General features: G+C 44.0%; 1 protein-coding gene across 2 annotated transcripts in view; it reads left to right on the top strand.

Annotated features, from left to right (window-relative positions):
- The window catches only part of ska3 (spindle and kinetochore associated complex subunit 3), a 93,297-nt gene that overhangs the window by 60,344 nt on the left and 11,444 nt on the right, over positions 1-21,509 (top strand). For both annotated transcript variants that reach the window (XM_068033643.1, XM_068033644.1), the window contains 4 exons: positions 3,088-3,508; positions 4,264-4,364; positions 9,633-9,802; positions 12,189-12,416. In XM_068033643.1, the coding sequence (XP_067889744.1) occupies positions 3,088-3,508; positions 4,264-4,364; positions 9,633-9,802; positions 12,189-12,416 (920 nt within the window). The remainder of the gene's footprint in view (positions 1-3,087; positions 3,509-4,263; positions 4,365-9,632; positions 9,803-12,188; positions 12,417-21,509) is intronic.

A 21,509-nucleotide genomic window follows, 5' to 3' on the forward strand; every position in this document is an offset into this window, starting at 1 on the left:
TCATGAATGGTGGTGGAAAATTAAACAACTAACTGAAGGAGGTGGCTCCACAAATATCCCCACCCTCAACGATGGGGGAGCCCAGCACATCAGTGCAAAAGACAAGGCTGAAGCATTTGTAACAATCTTCAGCCAGAAGTGCCGAGTTGATGATCCATCTCGGCCTCCTCCTGAAGTCCCCAGCATCACAGATGCCAGTCTTCAGCCAATTCAATTCACTCCACGTGATATCAAGAAACGACTGAAGGCACTGGATACTGTAAAGGCTACGGGCCCTGACAACATTCCGGTAATAGTACTGAAGACCTGTGCTCCAGAACTTGCCATGCCCCTAGCCAAGCTGTTCCAGTACAGCTACAACACTGGCATCTACCCGGCAATGTGGAAAATTGCTCAGGTATGTCCTGTACCCAAGACAAGACAACCCGGCCAAATACAGCCCCAATTGTCTACTCTCAATCATCAGTAAAGTGATGGAAGGTGTCTTCGACAGTACTATCAAGCTGCACTTGCTTAGCAATAACCTGCTTATTTACGCTCAGTTTGGATTCCGCCAGGGTCACTCAGCTCCAGACCTCATTACAGCCTTGGTTCAAACGTGGACAAAAAAGCTGAACTCCAGAGCTGAGGTGAGTGAGAGTGACTGCCCTTGACATCAAGGTGCCCTGACAAAACTTGAGTCAGTGGGAATCAGGGAAAACTGTCTGCTGATTGGAGAGTTAGCATAAAGGAAGATGGTTGTGGTCAATCATCTGAGCTCCAGGACACCACTGCAGGACTTCCTCAGAGTAGTGTCCTAGGCCCATCCATCTTCAGCTGCTTCATCAATGACCTTCCTTGAATCATAAGGTCAGAAGTGGGGATATTCGCTGATTGCACAATGTTCAACACCATTTGCGACTCCTCAGATGCTGAAGCAGTCCGTATAGAAATGCAGCAAGACCTGGACAATATCCAGGCTTGGGCTGATAAGTGGCAAGGAACATGCGTGCCACACAAGTGCCAGGCAATGACCATCTCCAACAAGAGAGAATCTAACCATCTCCCCTTGACGATCATTGGCATTATGATTGTTGAATCCCCCACTATCAACATCCTGGGGGTTACCATTGACCAGAAACTGAACTGGAGTAGCCATATAAATACCATGGCTACAAGAGCAGGTCAGAGGCTAGGAATCCTGTGGCAAGTAACTCTCCTCCTGACTTCCCAAAGCCTGTCCACCATCTACAAGGCACAAGTCAGGAGTGTGATGGAATAATCTCCACATGCCTAGATGGGTGCATCTCCAATAACACTCAAGAAGCTCGACGCCATCCAGGACAAAGTAGCCTATTTGATATGCACCTCATTCACAAGCATTCACTCCCTCCACCACCGATGCGCAGTGGCAGCAGTGTGTACCATCTACAAGATGCACTGCAGCAACACACCAAGGCCCCTTAGACTGCACCTTCCAAACCCACAACCTCTACCACATAGAAGGACATGGCAGCAGATGCATGAGCACACCACCACCTGCACGTTCCCTTCCAAGCCATACACCATCCTGATTTGGAACTATATCGCTGTTCCTTCACTGTCGCTGGGTCAAAATCTTGGAACTCCCTAACAGCACTGTAGGTGTACCTACCGCACATGGACTGCGCACAAGCTCTCCGCCACCTTCTCAAGGGCAATTAGGGATGGGCAATAAATACTGGCCTAGCCAGCGACACCCTCATCCCCATAACTGAATTTAAAAAAATTGATCTCACACTGTCCTCCAGTGCCTCTCCTCCATCGTCCAGCTGTGTGGAACTGCCCTTGCTTGGTTCTATTCTTATCTATTGAATCATAGCCAGAGAATCACCTGCAATGGCCTCTCTTCCTACTGTGCACCAATGCCTCTGGAATCCGCCACAGATCTATCCTTGCCGCCCCCCCCCCCCCCCCTTCTATTTCTCATTTATGTACTCCTCCTCAGCGATATCATCTAACAACGCATCAGGTTCCACATGTGTGCTGATGACATTCAGCAGTTTTAAAACTCATTCATACCAAGTAACAAATTACTTCAATCATTATCCCTTAACGTAACTGAATCATTCCTTTCACTTTTTTTTGCCTTGTAAACCATTAAAGTTGCACCCATGTAAAGTTTCCTTCAATTCGAACTGGTCAGTTGCAAAAGACTTTGGGAATCAGAGGATTTGTGTCTATAATTATTTTTAACACACAATTCTAAGTTGAACTACTGCTGGATCCTTCATGCTGTTTCCAGTGCCTTTATTTTCCAGTCTAAGCAGTAGTGATAATTCAGGAATGATGCAGAGCTATTTTGGTATGGATATAGGCAGAGTGGTGCAAAAGTTCCAGAAAATATGACCTGGTGTAACCACCTAAATCCACAACCTCTACCACCTGGAAGGACAAGGACAGCAGGCGCAAAGGAATGCTGCCACTTCCAAGTTCCCCACCAAATCACAAACCATCCTCACTTGGAAATATGTCGCCCTTCCATCATCATTGCTGAGTCAAAATCCTGGAACTCCCTACCTAGCAGTGCTGTGGGAGGACTTACCCCACAGGGACTGCAGCGGTTTATAAAGGTGGTTCATTACCACCTTTTTGAGGGCAGTTAGAGATGAGCAATAAATGCCGGTCTTGCCAGTGATGCCTATATCCTGTGAATGAATAAATACAAAAAAAAGCCACTTACACTAGTGGCACAAGTTTCCAGGAAATTATGGCTGTAATAACACTTGTATATTTGCTTTCACCCAGATCAATGATAATGGGGTGCTAAAACTGACTTGGTCCACTAAATTAGGGAGAGGAAAATCAAACAGTACATTTACTATAGAAAGTGCGTATGTGACCAGGGTGAAGATAGGATGGACTTTACTGTGATGTCCCTTGCACTTGAGTAGACTGCCAACAATCAGGCATTACATGAAAAATGTCCAGTTGGCCGAAAGTGGTATCTTGTGCCCTGTGGAATCAGGGGTTTTCCAGGAGACGAGGGCCTTGACTTGAGGGGGAAGAAAATTAAGGAAAAGGAATGTTTAAAATCTCCAAATAAAATGCAATGTTCTTTCCTTCAAGAACCACAGATGAAATTGATGAATACTGGAATTGATGGGAGTGAAAATTCTGAACCTGAACATGAAGAACAAAGTGATGAAGTTGTGACTCCATCACATGAGAAGCCTTTGCTGAATGACCCCTTGCGTACCCCTCAGCTTGAAGATTTTGGACTTGGTCACTTAATGTTTCAAAATGCGTGGGGGAAGCCAGAATGTATCCTGCCCTCAGATTCCAAAATAGCTGGAAATTATGATATGCATTCTTCAACATTACAAGGTCTAGTTATTCCAAAGACACCAAAGTGCACATTGCAGCTGGATGATGATGATATGCTTCTCACTCCCAAGTTGGAACATTTTGGTATTACAGAACATACTGGTTGTGTAAATGACTTTACTTTGGCACTGTATAATAAATGTGCTCAATCAGAGATCAACAGGTAAAGTCTTTTAAATGTTTTTGGAAATAATTGTAATTCTCGTTTCTGTAATCTATAGTTTCCAGCAATCTACATGATTTTCATAAATCAGCTGATCATGATTATTCTAGCTGATTTAGAAGTGAATCATTAGTGACTAGATTACTCCTATCTAAATCTTAATCATATTGATATTTTACAAGTTTCAAAACAAATTGGTCTGTTTTATAAACTTAAGTAAAAGATTTGCACTGTTGTCCATATTCTGAAGTTTGCAGTAACAATGGCTGTATGGTGGTTTTGAACAAACCTGCCCCTATTTGATGAAGATTGACATAGAAAAGCATTTTTCAAACTATCTTTTTATTCCTGTGATGGCAGGCCACATTCAGTATAAACACTTAACCTCTGGTACCACAGTATGACAGCATTGGTTTTGTCACAATTACAGTTTTAGTGTCTGCCACAGTGCTGTGGGAAGTGCCAACAAAGCTAATTTGACGAGGTTTATCAGAACAGTTTCAGTGTATTGGGGTTATATGTATAACATTTCCTGGCATTTGTGAACCAGAGATTGGAAGAAAAATAAAATATTTGCTTTCTCCCCCCAAAAATGGCCATTTCAAGTGTTAGTGAACAATTGATTTTGCCAGTAAATGTATTTGTTGCATTTAACACTACTTTACCTACTTGAAGTAATTTATAAGAATATGATTTTCTTTCTTTTGTTCCTTCTGCTGCCTCCCACTCCCCACCAAAAATAAACTGGTATCCAGTTGTATTCCTATACCAACAGCTGAAGAAGATCCCTGGAAAACATCTGTTTCAAAACAGAATGAAAGTGATGTTTCTGTGTCGCACCAGCCTGACCCCAACAGTAAGTATTGGGCTGCATACTTTAAATATTTGAGAGTAAAGCTTCTATTAATGAATAGTATTAGACTTGTATGCAAAGAATCCTTTGAAAGATCTACCAATTGCATTTTTCCAGGGAAAGCTATCCAAACATTCCAATGACTGTACAATGTTAGAAATTATAAAATGTCCGTTGCTAAGTTTTCAGTATTAGGACTAATTCCTGCAGATCAGAACATTCAAGCTATAATATTTAGTCGTCTTGTAATGATTTAACTGTTGTTGGCTGAGTAGCCCATAGAACATGGCTTGGATTCAAAAACCTCAGTGCAAGTTGGTCGAATTTGCTGATGATGCCAAACTAGGACAGGTGGTTGAATCCAAGGAGGCTGACTGGGAACTACGAAATGAGTTGGACAAAATACCTGAACAATAGCCTGTTAAATTTTATACAGGCAAGTGTGAAGTATTGAATATAAGAAAAGAAATGATAAATTTAGGAACCCAACTAGATTGAACTCTCAGCATGTCTGCCCATTCTGGTGCAAATACCATGCTTAACCAAATAGTCAACATAGCATTGTTCAAGTAAGAGCCATCATAAAAATGTGTAGTGAGCTTTGGTCAGGCCACACCTTAAGCAATGTGACTCACTGGTAACTGAGACTCTTCTGAGACATTCAAGCCTTGGTGGCAGTTCAGAAAAAGAGCCAAAAGACTGATTGTTAGTATCAAAGAATGGAGGTAAAGAGAAAGGTTTGGCATTTTGGAACCTTTCACCCTTAAAAGGTAGTGACTGAGAAAGGTAACCCTTATTAGGGTATACAAGAGAAAATGGTAGATCTGGAAAATTATTTCAAATTATGACAAGGGCACAACTAGCGAAAAGCAAATATAGGAATGACATTGAGGAAATTCACACACAGCATGATCAACATAGGTAGAGTAGAGGAGCCAAAGATCCTGAAATCATTTAAGAATTAGTCAGATGCTCTGAGGGAAAAACTAGGATTTTTTGTTTGGATGGGTGAGCTGAGATGGGTCATATGGTTTTCATCATTGACATTTATCTTAAGAGCGAACTTATTCAGGATTTACATCAGGAAATGGAAATACAAGGATTATTATGTTTGTATGTAAAGTTACCCAAAAGAAAATAATTAAATAGAAATTACTTTTACTTTCAGTGTAAAGTACTCTTCACACAGACCATGTCTGGGTAACATTTTTTATAAATCCTGCCCTGTTGCGGATGTTTTCCTCCCTCCCCACAAACAAAAACTGACTGTTATATTCTCCACAGCCATTCAGTTGACCTCAGCTATGCGCATTATTGACAAATGCCCCTACGGGCATCCCTTTGGATACTGATGTGGAGCCGTGGCATCCAATCCAGGAAAACTCAGTACTCAAAACATGGAGAACTTTCCACCAATGGAGAATATAGCCTGTACAAATGAGGTACAGTTAGGGGCTAGGAGAATTGGTCTGTTCTCTAAATTGAACTTAACTGATGCTATTGATACAATGTTGCCTGGAGTCCTGGTCAATCACCAAACTCCTCCTCCAGCTCCAGCAAGACCAAGCATACACTTGGTTCTCTTTCAGGTTTCTATTGTTAATATTTTGCTCCCTCCTAATGTCTGGTTACATTGTCAAGTCCCAGATTTCTCTTCTCTCTCAAAATTGTGAATCATGCAATGTTGCCGAGACAAATGGGAGAGAAAAGTAAAATCAAAGACTAAGAAAGGGGTAAGAGAAGAAGGAAGGTGAAAAAAGTCTTGAGAAACTAAAATTCAGGGTAAGACTCTTAACCTTTTCAGACCTATCAGTACCACCATCCTTAGCTGCAGGGGTGCAAAAGGCTGAGAACTTTGTGAAAGTTAGAGCATGCCCAAAAAGTTTCAAACCACTGCTGTATTGGATACATATCAGTTCTTGAGGAGTTCTGCAATTTCCCTAATGAACCTCATGACTAATGACCAGAATGGAAATGGCACAAATTCTAAGCCACCATTTCCCATCAGAGTTTGTAGGTAATATGAACACAGCAACTTCTGCTGAGCTGGAGATCTGAAAAGGTGATCTCCAAGATGAAGGAGAAAGTAAGTGTAAATGGCAACTTATTTATCTCATGGTGGTAATTGTCTTATTTAAATGCTTATAAAAATAAATGAGGACCTTGCATCAAGAGTACTCTCTTTTATCTTCCTCCTTTTCCTGCTGGGACAGATTCTTAATGAACATCAGGTCACTTTTTTCCATTCCATCTTATAAAAGGTTATTTAGTGTTTTCTGAGATTCAATAACAGAAGTTTATGGAGCTGGAGCAAAAAGAAGAAATTGAAACAATCAAGTAGACGGTCTGAACAACCCTAGAATATACCAAGATATTTTGCAATGTAATTTATTTTGTTCTTTTACATGTGACTTCTTGATTTATTGATATAACTTTTTTTTTAAATCTCCATACTCTTTCTAAAAAGGTAAAGTCTGTTATAAGGGGGAAGACAAAAGAGATGGTGGTGCAAGGCATAAAGGGGGGTGGTAATGGGACAAGCAAAGAACTGAAAGTGTCAAGAGGAGGTGTTAATGGGAAAATGCAGAATCATTACCAAAAGCTGTCATCCAAAAACACAAAAAAAGGGAACAGAGATTATGAACTGAAATTGTTGAACTCAATGTTGAGTCTGGAAGGCTGTATAAATGCCTAATTGAAAGATGAGGTGCTGTTCCTTGAGCTTCATTGAAATAGTTTAGGAGGTCAAGGACGGAGAAGTCGGAGTGGAGTGGAGAATCAAAATGATCGGCGGCTGGGGTCACAGTTGCGAACTGAATGGAGGTGCTCCACAAAGCGGTGACCCAACATGCACTTAGTCTCTCTGATATAGAGGAGACCACATCATGAGCAGCAAATACAGTATTTTTGAGAAAAATACAAGTAAATTGTTGTTTCACCTGGAAGGAGTGTTTGGGGCCTTGGACAGTGAGAAAGGAGGAGTAAAAGGGCAGGTGTGGCATCTCCTGCGCTTGCACGAGAAGTGCCATGGGAAGGAGAGGGAATGTTGGGGCAATTGAGGAGTGGGCCAGGGTATCATGGAGGGAACTCTCCCTTTTGGAATGCTGAAAGGGGAAGGGAAAATATATTTGGTGGTGGCATCAAACTCAAGATGGAGGAAATGGCAGAGGATTATGCATTGAATGTGGAGGCTCGTGCGATGGAAGGTGAGGTAAACCTGCCTGTTACAACTCTAACTTTTTCCAGTTCTGATGAAAAGTCATTGACCTGGAACATTAACTCTTGTTTCTGGCACCACAGATGCTGCCAGATCTTCTGAGTATTTCCAGCACTTTGTGTTTTTCAGATTTTCAGCATCTGCAGTATTTTGCTTTTGTATTAATGTTAAGGGGAGATTTGATAAAGCTATTCAAGACCTGTAAGTGTTTCAATAGAGTAAACACGGAGAAACAGTTTCAAGCAACAGAACTGTTGGTAACCAGAGGGCACAGTTATAGTAATTGAAAAAAGAGCCAGAGGTCCCATGAGGGAAAAAAAAAATTATGCAGTGAGTTGTTCTGAACTGGAATGCAGTGCCTGAAAGAGTGATGGAAGCAGATTCGATGGCTGGAATTTTACGCCCTCAAAGCACGCCCCCCCCCCCCCCCGCCCCCCCCAACAGGAGCAGGCTGGTGGTGGGGAGAGATCGTAAAATTCAGTGGGAGGCAGGGGATGGCATTCCCAATGCCCTCTCACTCCCCTGAAATTTTACCATGGTCGGCAGCAGCGCGAAACTACCTGCCCGCTCCAGGCCAATCAAGGCCCCTAAGTAGCCAATTAATTACCACTTAAGGGCCTCCTCCTCCCACTGCCGCTAGTATCTTACCAGCAGCGGGCGGGTGCCTTAGGCCCCACAGAAGCTGCCAGGTTTGCGGGCTGGGAGGGGCCCTCCTGATCGGGCACCCTGTGCCCCACAGAGGCAACCCACCGCCACCGCCCACCCACCGCACCCCCCCACCCCCTCCGGAAGCCCCAACTTCCCCCACTGAAATAAAGCTGTCATCCCCCCGCCCAACCAACCCCCCTTGCCTCGCGAGGGCCCGGTCAATTGTCCCCGGTGCGGCCCCAAATCTTACTTTTCTTCTGGGGCCGACATCCACAATCCTTCTGTTGGCTGGGTGTAGTGGCCACTGCCCCCCAATGGCACTGCTGGGACTGAGAGCTGCTGGGTCTGAGTGGCCGGCAGCTCTTGGAGGCGGGACTTCCTGCCTCAAGGAGGTGGTAGTCCCGCCCAAGTCCAATTAAGGGCCTGGTGAACGTAAAATCCTGGAGTGGCTCCCCTGATCCAGTGGAGGCAGGCTTGCTCTGACTTTTTGGCCGGTTGGCAGGCCTCCTGACCAATGTAAAATTCTGGCCAATAATAACTTTCAAAAGGAATTGGATAAATACTTCAATGGGAAACATTTCCAGAGTTATAGGAAAAGAGCAGGACTAATTGGATAATTCTTTCAAAGATCCCACAGAGGCATGATGGATTGAATGACCTTCCTCTGTTGTGTATCGTTCTTTGGTTCATTACAATAGGCCTCTCATTTTTGTGTGGGCATAGTATGCACTCAATGTTACTTCTAATGTGAAATAGCAGAAGTATAGTGTTTGAGTACTAGAGATCTTTGGGAATGATTTTTGGTAAACAAAAATTCCCCTCAGTCAGCTTCAGACAAAAAAAATCTGATCATTATCACGTGTTTGTGAGATAAAAACAAAGTGCTGGAAATACTCAGCAGGTCTGACAGCATTTATGGAGAGAGAAAGAGTTGATATTTCGAGTCGGCTGTGGCACTTCTGAAGAAGAGTCATATCCAACTCGAACCATCAACTCTGTTTCTCTCTCCACAGATGCTGCCAGACCTGTTAAGTATTTCCAGCACTTTCTGTTTTGATTTTAGACTTCCAGTATCCGCAGTATTTTGCTTTTATTTTTGTGTTTGTAGGAGTTTGCTGTGTGCAAGCTAGCTGCCACATCTCCTACATTACAACAGTGACTACACTTCAGAGGTACTTCATCAGCTGTAAAGCTGTTTGGGACATCCGGTGGTTGTAAAAGGCACTAATAAAGATGCAAGTCTTTTTTTTCTTGCTTTCAGTTACAAACCCAAAATGCTTTCTCTTTTCTTATTCAGTACATAGAAAATAATGTCTAGGTTTGAGTTTCAAATTCGAAATGGTAGCTTATGTAGTTCAATAAAATATTGCTGCCTAGAAACATTGGCTGTAATTTTGTTTTTTTAGCTGGAGATATGCTGAATTCTCCTTTGCCTCCTGTGTTCTGCACACCCGGTCTGAAAATTTATAAAGATTTCTCCCAAGTTCCAGCAGAGGAAGAAAGAAAATCAAATGGCTCTGTGCCATCTCCAATATTGCCACATTTTGAAACACCATGGCTGAAAAAGCAATCTACTGTGAGTATAATCTTCAGCGCTCATGTAAAACTGCACTGAAGTAAGCATCTGTGTTCTTATTGTCTCACATCTGCAAATGGTGATTACTATCGAGCACACCAATTACATTTTTATTTGATGTGGCTTTTTAAAAAGATTAGCCAAGTTTGTCAGCATTTTCCAACATTTGAAAAAAAAAGGATTGGCTTTTTTCCTACCTGCCCAAGTGTCGCCTTTCTCTTGTACTCAAGTAGTGGATGTCTCCATCCTTCAGAGATTTTCCAGCAGGGTTGTCAACCAAACTGACTACCCCTGACCCAAGTGTATACTCTCAACAGATACTTTAAACTATACTTGATGAGCAGAAACATCTGCATGTTAATAGGTGTAAATGTCCACTAGAATCACTAAACTAGTTTCAATAATTTCATTGTTTAAAGCACTCTGATTTAGGTTCCTCATCTGAATCCTAACATGCCTTTCTTAGTTATGCTGTACCATGAATGCAACTCCTTGAGAGCTGCGTTTGACCTCATGAATCCTAAAACCGGTACAGCACAGAAGGAGGCCATTCATCCCATCGTGTCTATGCTGGCTTTCTGCAAGAACAACTCAGCTGGTCTCACTCCCCGGCCCTTTCTCCATAGCCCTGCAAATCTTTTCTCTTCAGGTGCTTATCCTTTTGAAAATCCCGATTTTATCTGCCTCCACCACACTCTTGGGTAGTACATTCCAGATCATAACTACTCGCTGTGTATAAAACAAAAAGTTTTTCCCCATTCCCATTGGTTATTTTGCCGATCACCTTAAATCAGTGATCTCTGGTTCTTGACCTTTCGCCAATGGGAGCAGTTTCTCTCCACCCACTCTGTCTAGACCCCTCATGGTCACACTTCTACCATAAGTTATCCTAAGATCCTTCTATAGGGGAGACTGATAGCAATAGAATTTAATTGGGTAAGGGTATCAGATTTGGAGCAAAGGCAAGTCAATGATCAGTCATAGGATCTTAAGAGTTGCTAGATGGAATAAAGACAAAGGTGCATCCACTTTGCTTTCTACTATCTTGGTGGTAATATGATCGAAGAGTAATAGAGTTGTTGACTAATCTTAACAAATCTGCATCAGTTATTCTACAACAGACTCAGAAATGAGACATGGAAAGCCCCAGTTGTGAACCATAGGTTCTTCCCAAGCAAACATTTATCATGTCAACCCACAAATTACACATATACTGTACCCCAAAAGGTTTTTTCTGAAAAAAAATCAAATTTATATTTAAATTAATACTAACTGCTTCCGATGTCTCCCTAGGAAGTCTGCTCCATTGAATGATTATTCACTCACTGAAATATTGGGCTGGGTTTTAGCAGCCCTCTAGGGACAAGGATGGGCGGGGGGGGCATGGTCCCCTTGTGAAGCACTTTGCATTTCCAACATTGAATTTCATCTGCCACCTACCTGTCTACTCAATTCCCAAATATATTCAAATCCTTCTGTAGATAGTCTTGTTTAGCATTGAAGTTTGCAACCTTCGTTTAGATTTACGTCATCTGCAACTTGAACCAGTATGTTTGTGACTCTTGGCTCCAAAGCATTTAAAGTCCCAATACAAACTCCTGGGGGACCCTATAGGCAGCATTCTCCCAGGCTGATGTCAATCCCTGTACCATTACTGGTAAACCAATTAGATATCCATTTTAAAGTATTGCCACTGATTCCTGCTTTATTTTCAGTACTAATCTTTCTACAGGGACTGTACTTGCTGAAATCCAAGTACACCAAATCCACTGCCTGACCCCTATCAAGCTCCTTTAACATATCCTCAAAAAAAGTTCGATTGAGAAGCTCACCTCTTCATGAAACCCTATTTGTTACCTTTTATGATTTTATTTCTATTCAGATGCTCCACAATCTTATTTTTACTAAGGACTTCTAGGACTATTCCCTCACTAATCTGTAGTATCCTGGACTGTGACCTAATTGAAAGGCAAAACAGGCTTAAAGGGATGAATAGCCTACTCCTATTCCTATGTATTATAACTGGACTTTCTCCATGATTGTAGCCAGACTACAGTTGACATGAAACATTTGAGGTTTTTATGAACTGAAACACACCTTTGAGTTACCATTATCTGTTTGTTGCTGTAGAAAGATGGAATTAAGGAGCTCTCTCTTTTTCCTTGACAGGAAGGAGTGACAATTGTCACTAATCTCTTGCACTCCACACAGCCTAGCCAATAGTGTAAAAACATGTTGACGTTTTTGCTGCCGGGGAGAAGGAAAATAACTTGGAGAGCATTCATTCTCACTAACAAATGCTGTTCATAATAAATATAAATGACATCAAATCTCCTTTTATATAGTACAGTTATGTTTTGTTTTTATATTGTATTTTTCTCTTTAGTGCCAATATTTTAAAAATGAAGAAACTACTGCACCTGTAGAAAAAACTGCAACAAATGGGTTCAGTTTAGAGGAACCTCAGCCACCAGTTGTTGGTTCTGAGAATAGTTTTCTGAATGGATGCAGCAAATCGCCAACGCCTCCACTAATGATGACTGACTGTGGAATTCTTCTAGATACACCAAAGGCCCCAGAAATGACCACACAGATTACTGCGGATGTTCTTAAGGTTGATTTTATTTCTTGTTTAATTTTCACTGCTCCAAAATGATATCACAGCATAGAATAAAAGCAGTATGAGCCCATGTTCTTGAGACACCAAGTACAAAACTTTGAAAGAGAAAGTACTTTTGCAGTTTCTTCTCAGCCACCTTCTTTTTCATCATTTTTGACTGATAACTGAATGTGACCAAGAATAGGTTTCAGGAAGAATTGGTTGCATTGAGATAGGAAGAGAAGACAGAAAGTACTGCAGAAAAACCCTTGAGTTGAATTGACAAAAACAGGTATTCAGCATTAAAGACAATAGCAGCAACTTGGATAGGGGCAATTGTGGGCAATATCATGACAATGTGGAGCAAGTGGTTGCCAAGGGGGAAGTTAAGTGCAAAAAGACAGTGGTTATGGGATATTCTGTAGTTGGAGAGTAGACAGGCACTTCTGTAACTGCAACAGGGAGTCCTGAATGGTATGTTGCCTTCCAGGGTAAAGGATATATCAGAGCTAGATGCAAAAGGTTTTGGAGAATTAAGAGAAACACCCAGAAAGACGTTGTGCTTCATTTTGGGACCAATGACAAAGAAATAGCATTGCAATGTGCAAACAGAGTTTCAACAATTAGGAGATAAGAGCAGCACCTCAAGGGTAGTAATCTCAGGATTACATATGGTGTCATGTTTTATTCAGCATAGCAATACTGAAATGAGGGAGTTCAATGTGTGGCTAGAGAAGTGGTATAGCAGGCAAGGATGGGTTGATGTCACATAACAACATAAAAAATAGAAGTAGGAGTATGCCATTTGCCCCCTCAAGCCTGTTCTGCTGTTCAATAAATCATGGCTGATCTACTTCAGCTACACCTTCCCACATTATCCCCAAATCCCTTGATTCCCTTAGTATCCAAAAATCTAACAATCCTTATCTTGAATATACTATTCTAAGCATCCACAGCTTTCTGGGGTAGAGAATTCCAAAGGTTCACACACGTTTGAGTGAAGAAATTTCTCCTCATCTCCATCTTAAATGGCAGACCCCTTATTCAGGGACACCCCACCCGGCAACCATCCTGTCAAGCCCCCTTAAGAATATGTTTCAGTAGCGTCCCTCATTCTTCTAAACTCTGGGGAATATAGGCCTAGTCTACTGAATCTCTATCCACAGAACAATCCCCTCATCCCATGAATCAGTCTAGTGAACCTTCATTGCACTTCCTCTAAGGCAAGTATATCCTTCCATTAGTAAGGAGACCAAAACTGTACATATACTCCAGGTGTGGTCTTGCTAAGGCCTTATAAGACTTCTTCAATGTTATACTCCTTTTGTAATATATACCATTTGCTTTCCTGATTTCCTGCTCTACCTACATGTTAACTTTCTGTGATTTGTGCACAAGGAGACCCAGATCCCTCTGAATATCAACATTACCCAGTTTCGTCAATTAAAAAAAATTCTATTTTTCCCACTCAGTTGGACAACTTTGCATTTCTCATTCTCTTCCATGCGCCATGTTCTTTCCTACTCCCTTAACTCGTCTAAAGTCTTTTCCAGCCTCTTTGTGTTTTCATCGCAGCTTATTTTCCTACCGAACTTTGTATTGTCAGCAAACTTGGATACATTATACTCAGTCCCCTCATCTAAGTCATTGATATAGGCTATAAATAACTGAGGCCCAAGCACCGATCCTTGTGATGCCCCACCCTATTTATTTCTACTCTGTTTTCTGTCCTTTCACCAATCCTCAAAGTGTGCTAAAAGAAAATACCCACAATCCCATGAACTTTAATTTTATGTACTAACCTCTAGCGCAGCATCTTATTGAATGCTTTTTGAAAATCTAAATACACTACATCCACTGGTTCTCCCTTATCCTTCCTATTAGTTATAACCTTAGCCATAACAGATTTGTGAAACAAGATTTCCTTTTCATAAATCAGTATTCAGTCTGCCCAAAGTGCCCTGCCATCAAGCCAGATTTTACAGCATTGGCGCAGGTCACGAAAACGGTGCTGTTTCCATTATTGTGTTAGGCAGCCGGCCGCACACAATCTTTTGGCGGCCAGCCAATTAAGGCGCATGCGGTGCAGGGGGCATCCAATTCGGGGCCCAAGGCAGCAAGGGTAGCATCAGCTGATGCCACGGCAGATGTTAGCGCAATATTTAAAGGGCAGCCAACCCTGCTTTTGTTCCTGCATAAACAAAGCATTCTTTCATGTTCCTTTTGCCTTGATTTGAAACTGTCACTGCTGCCTGGGGATACTCTGCTGCTGTTGCCTTGGTGTAACTAGCCACTGCTGCCTGGAGGCATTCTGCTGCTGCTGCTACCCTCTTTCAAGACTCAAACATACTAAGGAGCTCACTGGAATGCACCACCAATAATGGCAGAAGGAAGACCCCAGGTGGCCCCACGGTTCAGCAATGCTTTCCAGCAGGTTCTCCTCCAGGCTGCAAGGCAAGGAGGACAGGGTCCCACCTGACCAAGCAAGCTTGGATGGATGTTGCAGAGGAGGTCAGCAGCCGTGCAGTCACCCCAAGAACCTGGATCCAGTGTCAGAAGCGTGTCAATGACCTTAAGGTAAGTACTCCATACCTCATTTCCCTTTGGGGCTTGCCTGTGGAATCAGGAGAAGGTTGGTTTGGTGCCAAGGGAGTAACCACCCAGTCAGTGGCAAGGCATTTAGGCAGCAGCATATCTTGTCTGAGGCATGGCTGCCTTTCAGTGAGAGGTGTTCTCTGTTCACTGACCCCCGTAAGGTCCCTCGAGAGTGGCTGTATGCAGATGGCAAAAGTGTGCCCCTTTCATGAGCCCCTGGGCCACTATCAGAATAGACATGGTACTTGTCTCCATGGGGATACTAACAGTCTTCCTTTTTGTGCCTTCAGGAAAAGACGGCACACAGCATTAAAAAGAGGGCCAAGGCCGACGGAGGGGTGCCTTGTATCCACTTTCTCACCCCCGTGGAGGAGAAGGTCTTGGAGTTGGCAGGTCGCCAGGGTGGCCATGCTATTGTTGGCGAGACAGGACTGCCAACCCAAGAGGGTGAGTCAATGAGTGTATGGCAAACAGAAGGCATAGTCCCTATATGACCAATTCTAGATGCATGGAGCACTTCAACAAGCATGGTGGGATGAGGAAATTGGCGGCCCTTAACTTTTGCATGTTTATGTTCTTTCATGCAGGTCAGGGGCAAGCCCAGGCCAGAAGACATCAAGAGACTGTGGGGTGGGGATGGTGGGGGGAGGAATCCTCAGAGGTTGCAGGGTCACATCATTCCCTCCTACCTTCCACAAGCACAGATACTTACGTCGGTGGGTATACGTTCGCGATTAGATTCAGGGTCACCAGCTGGTAAGCACAGCACAGATGGCGCCCGAGCAGCTGACAGAGGCTTTGACAGCTGAGGTCACTGACCGTGAGAGGAGTATGGAAGGCCAGCCCATGCCAAGCCGCAGGCTAATGATGTGCCTTTGGAGTTGGTCACGACATGGCAACTGCTGCAGTGAGAGGTGATGGAACATCTGGTGGAGCTTCCAGAGACTATGCGCACCCATGCGTGGAAGATAGAGGTCGCGGGTTTGGAAGGTGCTGTCTAAGGAGCCTTGGTGCGTTGCTGCAGTGCAGTTTGTAGATGCACTGCTGCCACTGTGCGTCGGTGCTGGAGGGAGTGAATGTTTGTAGATTGGGTTCCAATCAAGCGGGCTGCTTTGTCCCAGATGGTGTCGAGCTTCTTGAGTGTTGTTGGAGCTGCACCCATCCAGGCAAGTGGAGAGTATTCCATCACACTCCTGACTTGTGCCTTGTAGATGGTGGACAGGCTTTGGGGAGTCAGGAGATGAGTTACTCTCTGCAGGATTCCTAGCCTCTGACCTTTTCTTGTCGCCATGGTATTTATATGGCTACTCCAGTTCAGTTTCTGGTCAATGCTAGCCCCCAAGATGTTGATAGTGGGGGATTCAGCGATGGTAATACCATTGAATGTCAAGGGGAGATGGTTAGATTCTGTCTTGTTGAAGATGGTCATTGCCTGGCACTTGGGTGGTGCGAATGTTACTTGCCACTTATCAGCCCAAGCTTGGATATTGTCCAGGTCTTTCTGCATTTCTACACGGACAGCTTGAGTACCTGAGGAGACGCGAATGGTGCTGAACATTGTACTATCATCAGCAAACATCCGCACTTCTGAACTTATGATTGAAGGAAGGTCATTGATGCAGCAGCTGAAGATGGATGGGCATAGGACACTTCCCTGAGGAACTCCTGCAGTGATGTCCTGGAGCTCAGATGATTGACCTCCAACAACCACAACCATCTTCCTTTGCGTTAGGTATGACTCCAACCAGCGGAGAGTTTTCCCCCTGATTCCCATTGACTTCAGTTTTTTCTTGGGTTCCTTGATGCCATCCTCTGTCAAATTCTGCCTTGATGTCAAGGGCAGTCACCCTCACCTCACCTCTTGAGTTCAGCTCTTTTGTCCATGTTTGAACCAAGGCTGTAATGAGGTCAGGAGCTGAGTGGCCCTGGCAGAACCCAAACTGAGCGCCTTGAGCAGGTTATCGCTAAGCGAGTGCTGCTTGATGGCACTATTGATGACACCTTCCATCACTTTACTGATGATTGAGAGTAGACTGATAGGGCGGTAATTGGCCGTGTTGGACTTGTTCTTTTTGTGTACAGGACATACTTGGGCAATTTTCCACATTGCCGGGTAGATGCAAATGTTGTAGCTGTACTGGAACCGCTTGGCCCACAGCGCCTCATGGTTGCCAGATCTGTTCGAAATCCATCCCATTTAGCACGGTGATAGTGCCACACAACACGATGGAGGGTATCCTCAATGTGAAGGTGGGACTTCGTTTCCACAAGGATGTGCGGTGGTCACGCCTACAATACTGTCATGGACAAGATGTATCTGCAACAGGCAGATTGGTGAGGACGAGGTCAAGTATGTTTTTCCCTCTTGTTGGTTCCCTCACCACCTACCGCAAACCCAGTCTAGCAGCTAGGTCCTTTAGGACTTGGCCAGCTCAGTCGGTAGTGGTGCTTCCGAGCCACTCTTGGTGATGGACATTGAAGTCCCCCACCCAGAGTACATTCTGTGCCCTTGCCTCCCTCAGTGCTTCCTCCACGTGTTGCTCAACATGTAGCTGAGGGAGGGTGGTAGGTAGTAATCAGCAGGAGGTTTCCTTGCCCATGTTTGACCTGATGCCATGAGACTTCATGGGGTTCGGAATTGATGTTGAGGACTCCCAGGGCAACTTCACTGTGCTGCCACCTCTGCTGGGTCTGTCGTGCCGGTGGGACAGGACATAGAAAATGGGAGCAGGCCCTTCAAGCCTGCTCCACCATTCATTATGATCATGGCTGATCATCCAGCTCAGTAACCTGTTCCAGCTTTCCTCCCATATCCTTTGATCCCTTCGTCCCAAGAGCTATATCTAACTCCTTCTTGAAAATAAATAATGATTTGGCCTCAACTGCTTTCTGTGGTAGCGAATTCCACAGGCTCACCGCTCTCTGGGTGAAATAACATACCCAGGGATAGGGTATGGCAGTGTCTGCGACATTGTACGGTATGATTCCGTGAGTATGACTGTGTCAGGCTGTTGCTTGACTAGTCTGTGGGACAGCTCTCTCAACTTTGGCACAAGCCCCCAGGTGTTAGTAAGGAGGACTTTGCAGGGTCGACAGGGCTGGGTTTGTCGTTGTCATTTCCACTGCCTAGGTCGATGTCGGGTGGTCCGTCCGGTTTCATTCCTTTTTATTGACTACGTAGCAGTTAGATACAACTGAGTGGCTTGCTAGGCCATTTCAGAGGGCATCCACATTGCTGTGGGTCTGGAGTCACATGTAGGCCAGACCAGGTAAGGACAGAAGATTTCCTTCCCTAAAGGACATTAGTGAACCAGATGGGTTTTTACAACAATCGACAATGGTTACATGGCCATCATTAGACTAGCTTTTAATTCCAGATTTATTAATTGAATTCAAATTCCACCTTCTGCTGTGGTGGGATTTGAACCCATGTCCCCAGAGCAATACCCTGGGTCTCTGGGTTACTAGTCCAGTGACAATGCCACTACACCACCGCCTCCCCCCACTCTGAGACTCTGTACCCTGGTTCTAGACTCCCCCAGCTAGGAGAAACATCCTTCCTACATCAGCCCTGTCGAGCCCTGATCGATCAAAGCATCTGAATTGCATCTTCAGAAGTCCAGTGGCCTGCTCAATGCTCGTTGGAGTCGATCCTTAGCAGGTATTGTACCTTTCCTCTGCATCCGAGCATGGGTTCCTTCTCAGGTGTGAATAGCCATGTCTATAGTGGGTAGCCCTTGTCTCCCAGAATCCATCCTTGAAGATGTGCTGGGGTCCAGAAAAGCTGTGGCATCTGGGACTGGATAAGTATGTAATCGTCATGCCTGCTTCCAGGGAACCTTGCACACACCTGTAGGATTCTCTTTTGGTGATCACAGACTAGTTGAACATTGAGTGAATGGAAACTCTTTTCTATTGATGAAGGCCACTGGGGGCTCCGGGGGAGCCATATTGGCCACATGCATGTAGTTGATAACATCTTGCACCGGGGGAATCCAGTGATAGATCCAAACTCAATGGTCCTCTCCACTTGACTCTCCAGATCTGTGCGGAATCGCACATAGTCGCCAGCCCTCTTGAACAGGGTATTGTTCACCTTTTTGATGGGCTAATGGGCTGCAGACTGGGAGATCCCACACATGCCCCTAATGGATCCCTGGAAGGGGCTGGAGGTGTAGAACTTGAGAGCCACAGTGATCTTCAGGGCCACTGACACTGGGTGTTCACCAATCCCCATGGGTCTCAGCTCACCCTGCAGCATGGCACAGAGATCATTGACGGCCTCCCTGGAGAGCCATTCTTCGGAGACACTGCCGCTAGGACAGCAGAAAGGTCAGCCTCAAGCAATGTGCTCTTTCCTGGGAATAGGATCATCTTCAGGCACGTGGCTGCTCCCTTCTGAGTTGGATCCACTTTGAAGCTGGCCCTCTTGATGGTTGTGAGGTTGGTTAAATGCCCCTGCTGGTGCCTGCACCTGCCTCCCTCTGAGCTACCCCTCCGCCTCAGCAGGGACCAGGAGGCCCATGGCAGGTGGCCACCCTCTCAATCCTAGACCCTAGGCCTACCAACAAGCTGACTTGCTCATCCCCCCAAACATTCCCCTGAATCCTCTCTTTGGGATGTGCCAATGCTCCTATGTGACCTTGGCCGCACCCACGCCACTCCTGGCACCTTCTGCCGATGTCTGCCTTTGCACTCTACCCTTCCTGCTACTGCACACTGGCTCTCCCAATGGCTTAGCCAGCACTTATCCACCGCTTCCTTGCCATTCACCACCCACTGCCGCCTCGTTTCACCAAGCGGGGCTCCAAAGTCCCATGGTCCCCATGCGCCACTGATAACATTGAAATCGCCCCATAAAGTTGCAGTAAATTGGGCTTTAAATGTCTCAATTGGTGTCCCGCCACCTCATTGGAAGTCCGTCCTGCGTGGTTACCGCCGCTGGTAAAATCCAGAAGCAACGTCATGATGTCACACTGCTGGCCAAACACAGTCCGCTGTAATTTTACCACACCCAACTCCAACCTGGCACTTAGTGGGCTGGTAAAATTCCAGCCGTCATGTCCCTAATAATAGATTTCAGCATTTTTCCCTACTGCTGACATAAGGCTAACTGGCCTGTACATCCCTGTTTTCTCTCTCCCTCCTTTCTTGAATGGCAGGATTATGTTTGCTATCTTCCAATCCACAGAGACTGTTCGAGAATCTAGCGAAGTCTGAAAGATCAAAAGCTAATGCATTCACTATCTCTGTAGCTACCTCTTTTAAAACCCCACATCCAGGGGATTTGTAGGTGTTCAGTTCAAATAATTGCTCCAGTACTATTTCTTTATTGATAATATCATTAGGTTTTCTCATTTTTACAGACCACTGGTGCCCCCACTACATCTGGTATGTTTTTTGTCTCCTACCATGAAGATAGATGCAAAGTATTTTTTGTCCCTGCCATTTTGTTATTCCCTATTATGTTTTCTTCTGTCTGCCTCGAAGAAACTTATGTTTACTCTCGCTAATCTCTTCTATTTTACATGCATATAGAAACTTTTGCAATCTGGGTTTATGTCTCTCGCTAGTTTCCTTTCATATCCTATTTCCCCTTTCTTTATCATTTCCTGAATTCTAAAATCCTCCCAACGCTCAGGCTTGCTACTCTTTTTGACAACATTATAAGCCTCTTCTTTTAATCTAATACTATCTTTAACTTGTTAACTACAGTTGGACCACTTTTCCTGTGGGGTGTTTATTCCTTAAGGAAATGTATAATTGTTGCAGATTATGAATTCATTCTTTAAATGTTGGTCATTGCCTATCAACTGTTGTATCTTTTAATCTAGTTTTCCAAACTACTTTCGTCAACCCGTCCCTCTTACCTATGTAGTTTGATTTGTTCAGATTTAAGAAGCTAGTTTTGGAGTAAACTAAATCCTTCTCAAACTTAGTGTAAAATTCTTCATATTATGATCACTCCTTCCCCAGAGACTCCTTTTACTGCAAGGTTATAATTAAAGCTGTCTCATTGCACAATACTGGATCCAAAATAGTCACTAGTCGGTTCCTGGAAGTACTGATCGAAAAAACTATCTTGAAAGCATTTCATGAACTTGTCTTCCACACTATTACTGCGAATTTGGATTGCCCAGTCTAAATGAAGATTAAAGTCCCCTGTTACATGCACCACTAATTTCCTGATTTATACTGCCTGTAAACTACTTCCACCAATGTTCTCTGCCCCTTGTTTTTCTTAGTTTTTCCCAAATTGATCTTACTTCCTGATTTTCTGAACTAAACTCCTTTCTGTTGTTATCCCATCTTTTATTACCAGGGAAACCCATCCTCCTTTTTCTATTTTGCCCATCTCTGCTAAAGGTCAATTTTTCTGGAATATTTAATTCCTAACCTTGGTCACTCTGCCACCTTATCTCCATAATAGTTATTAAATCAAACCATAAATTTCTACCTGCGCTCTTCAGCTATTGTGTTGCAAATGCTTCGTGCATTAAAATATAGTGTCTA

Source organism: Heterodontus francisci, chromosome 6, assembly GCF_036365525.1.
Source record: "Heterodontus francisci isolate sHetFra1 chromosome 6, sHetFra1.hap1, whole genome shotgun sequence".
Taxonomy (NCBI): Eukaryota; Metazoa; Chordata; class Chondrichthyes; order Heterodontiformes; family Heterodontidae; genus Heterodontus; species Heterodontus francisci.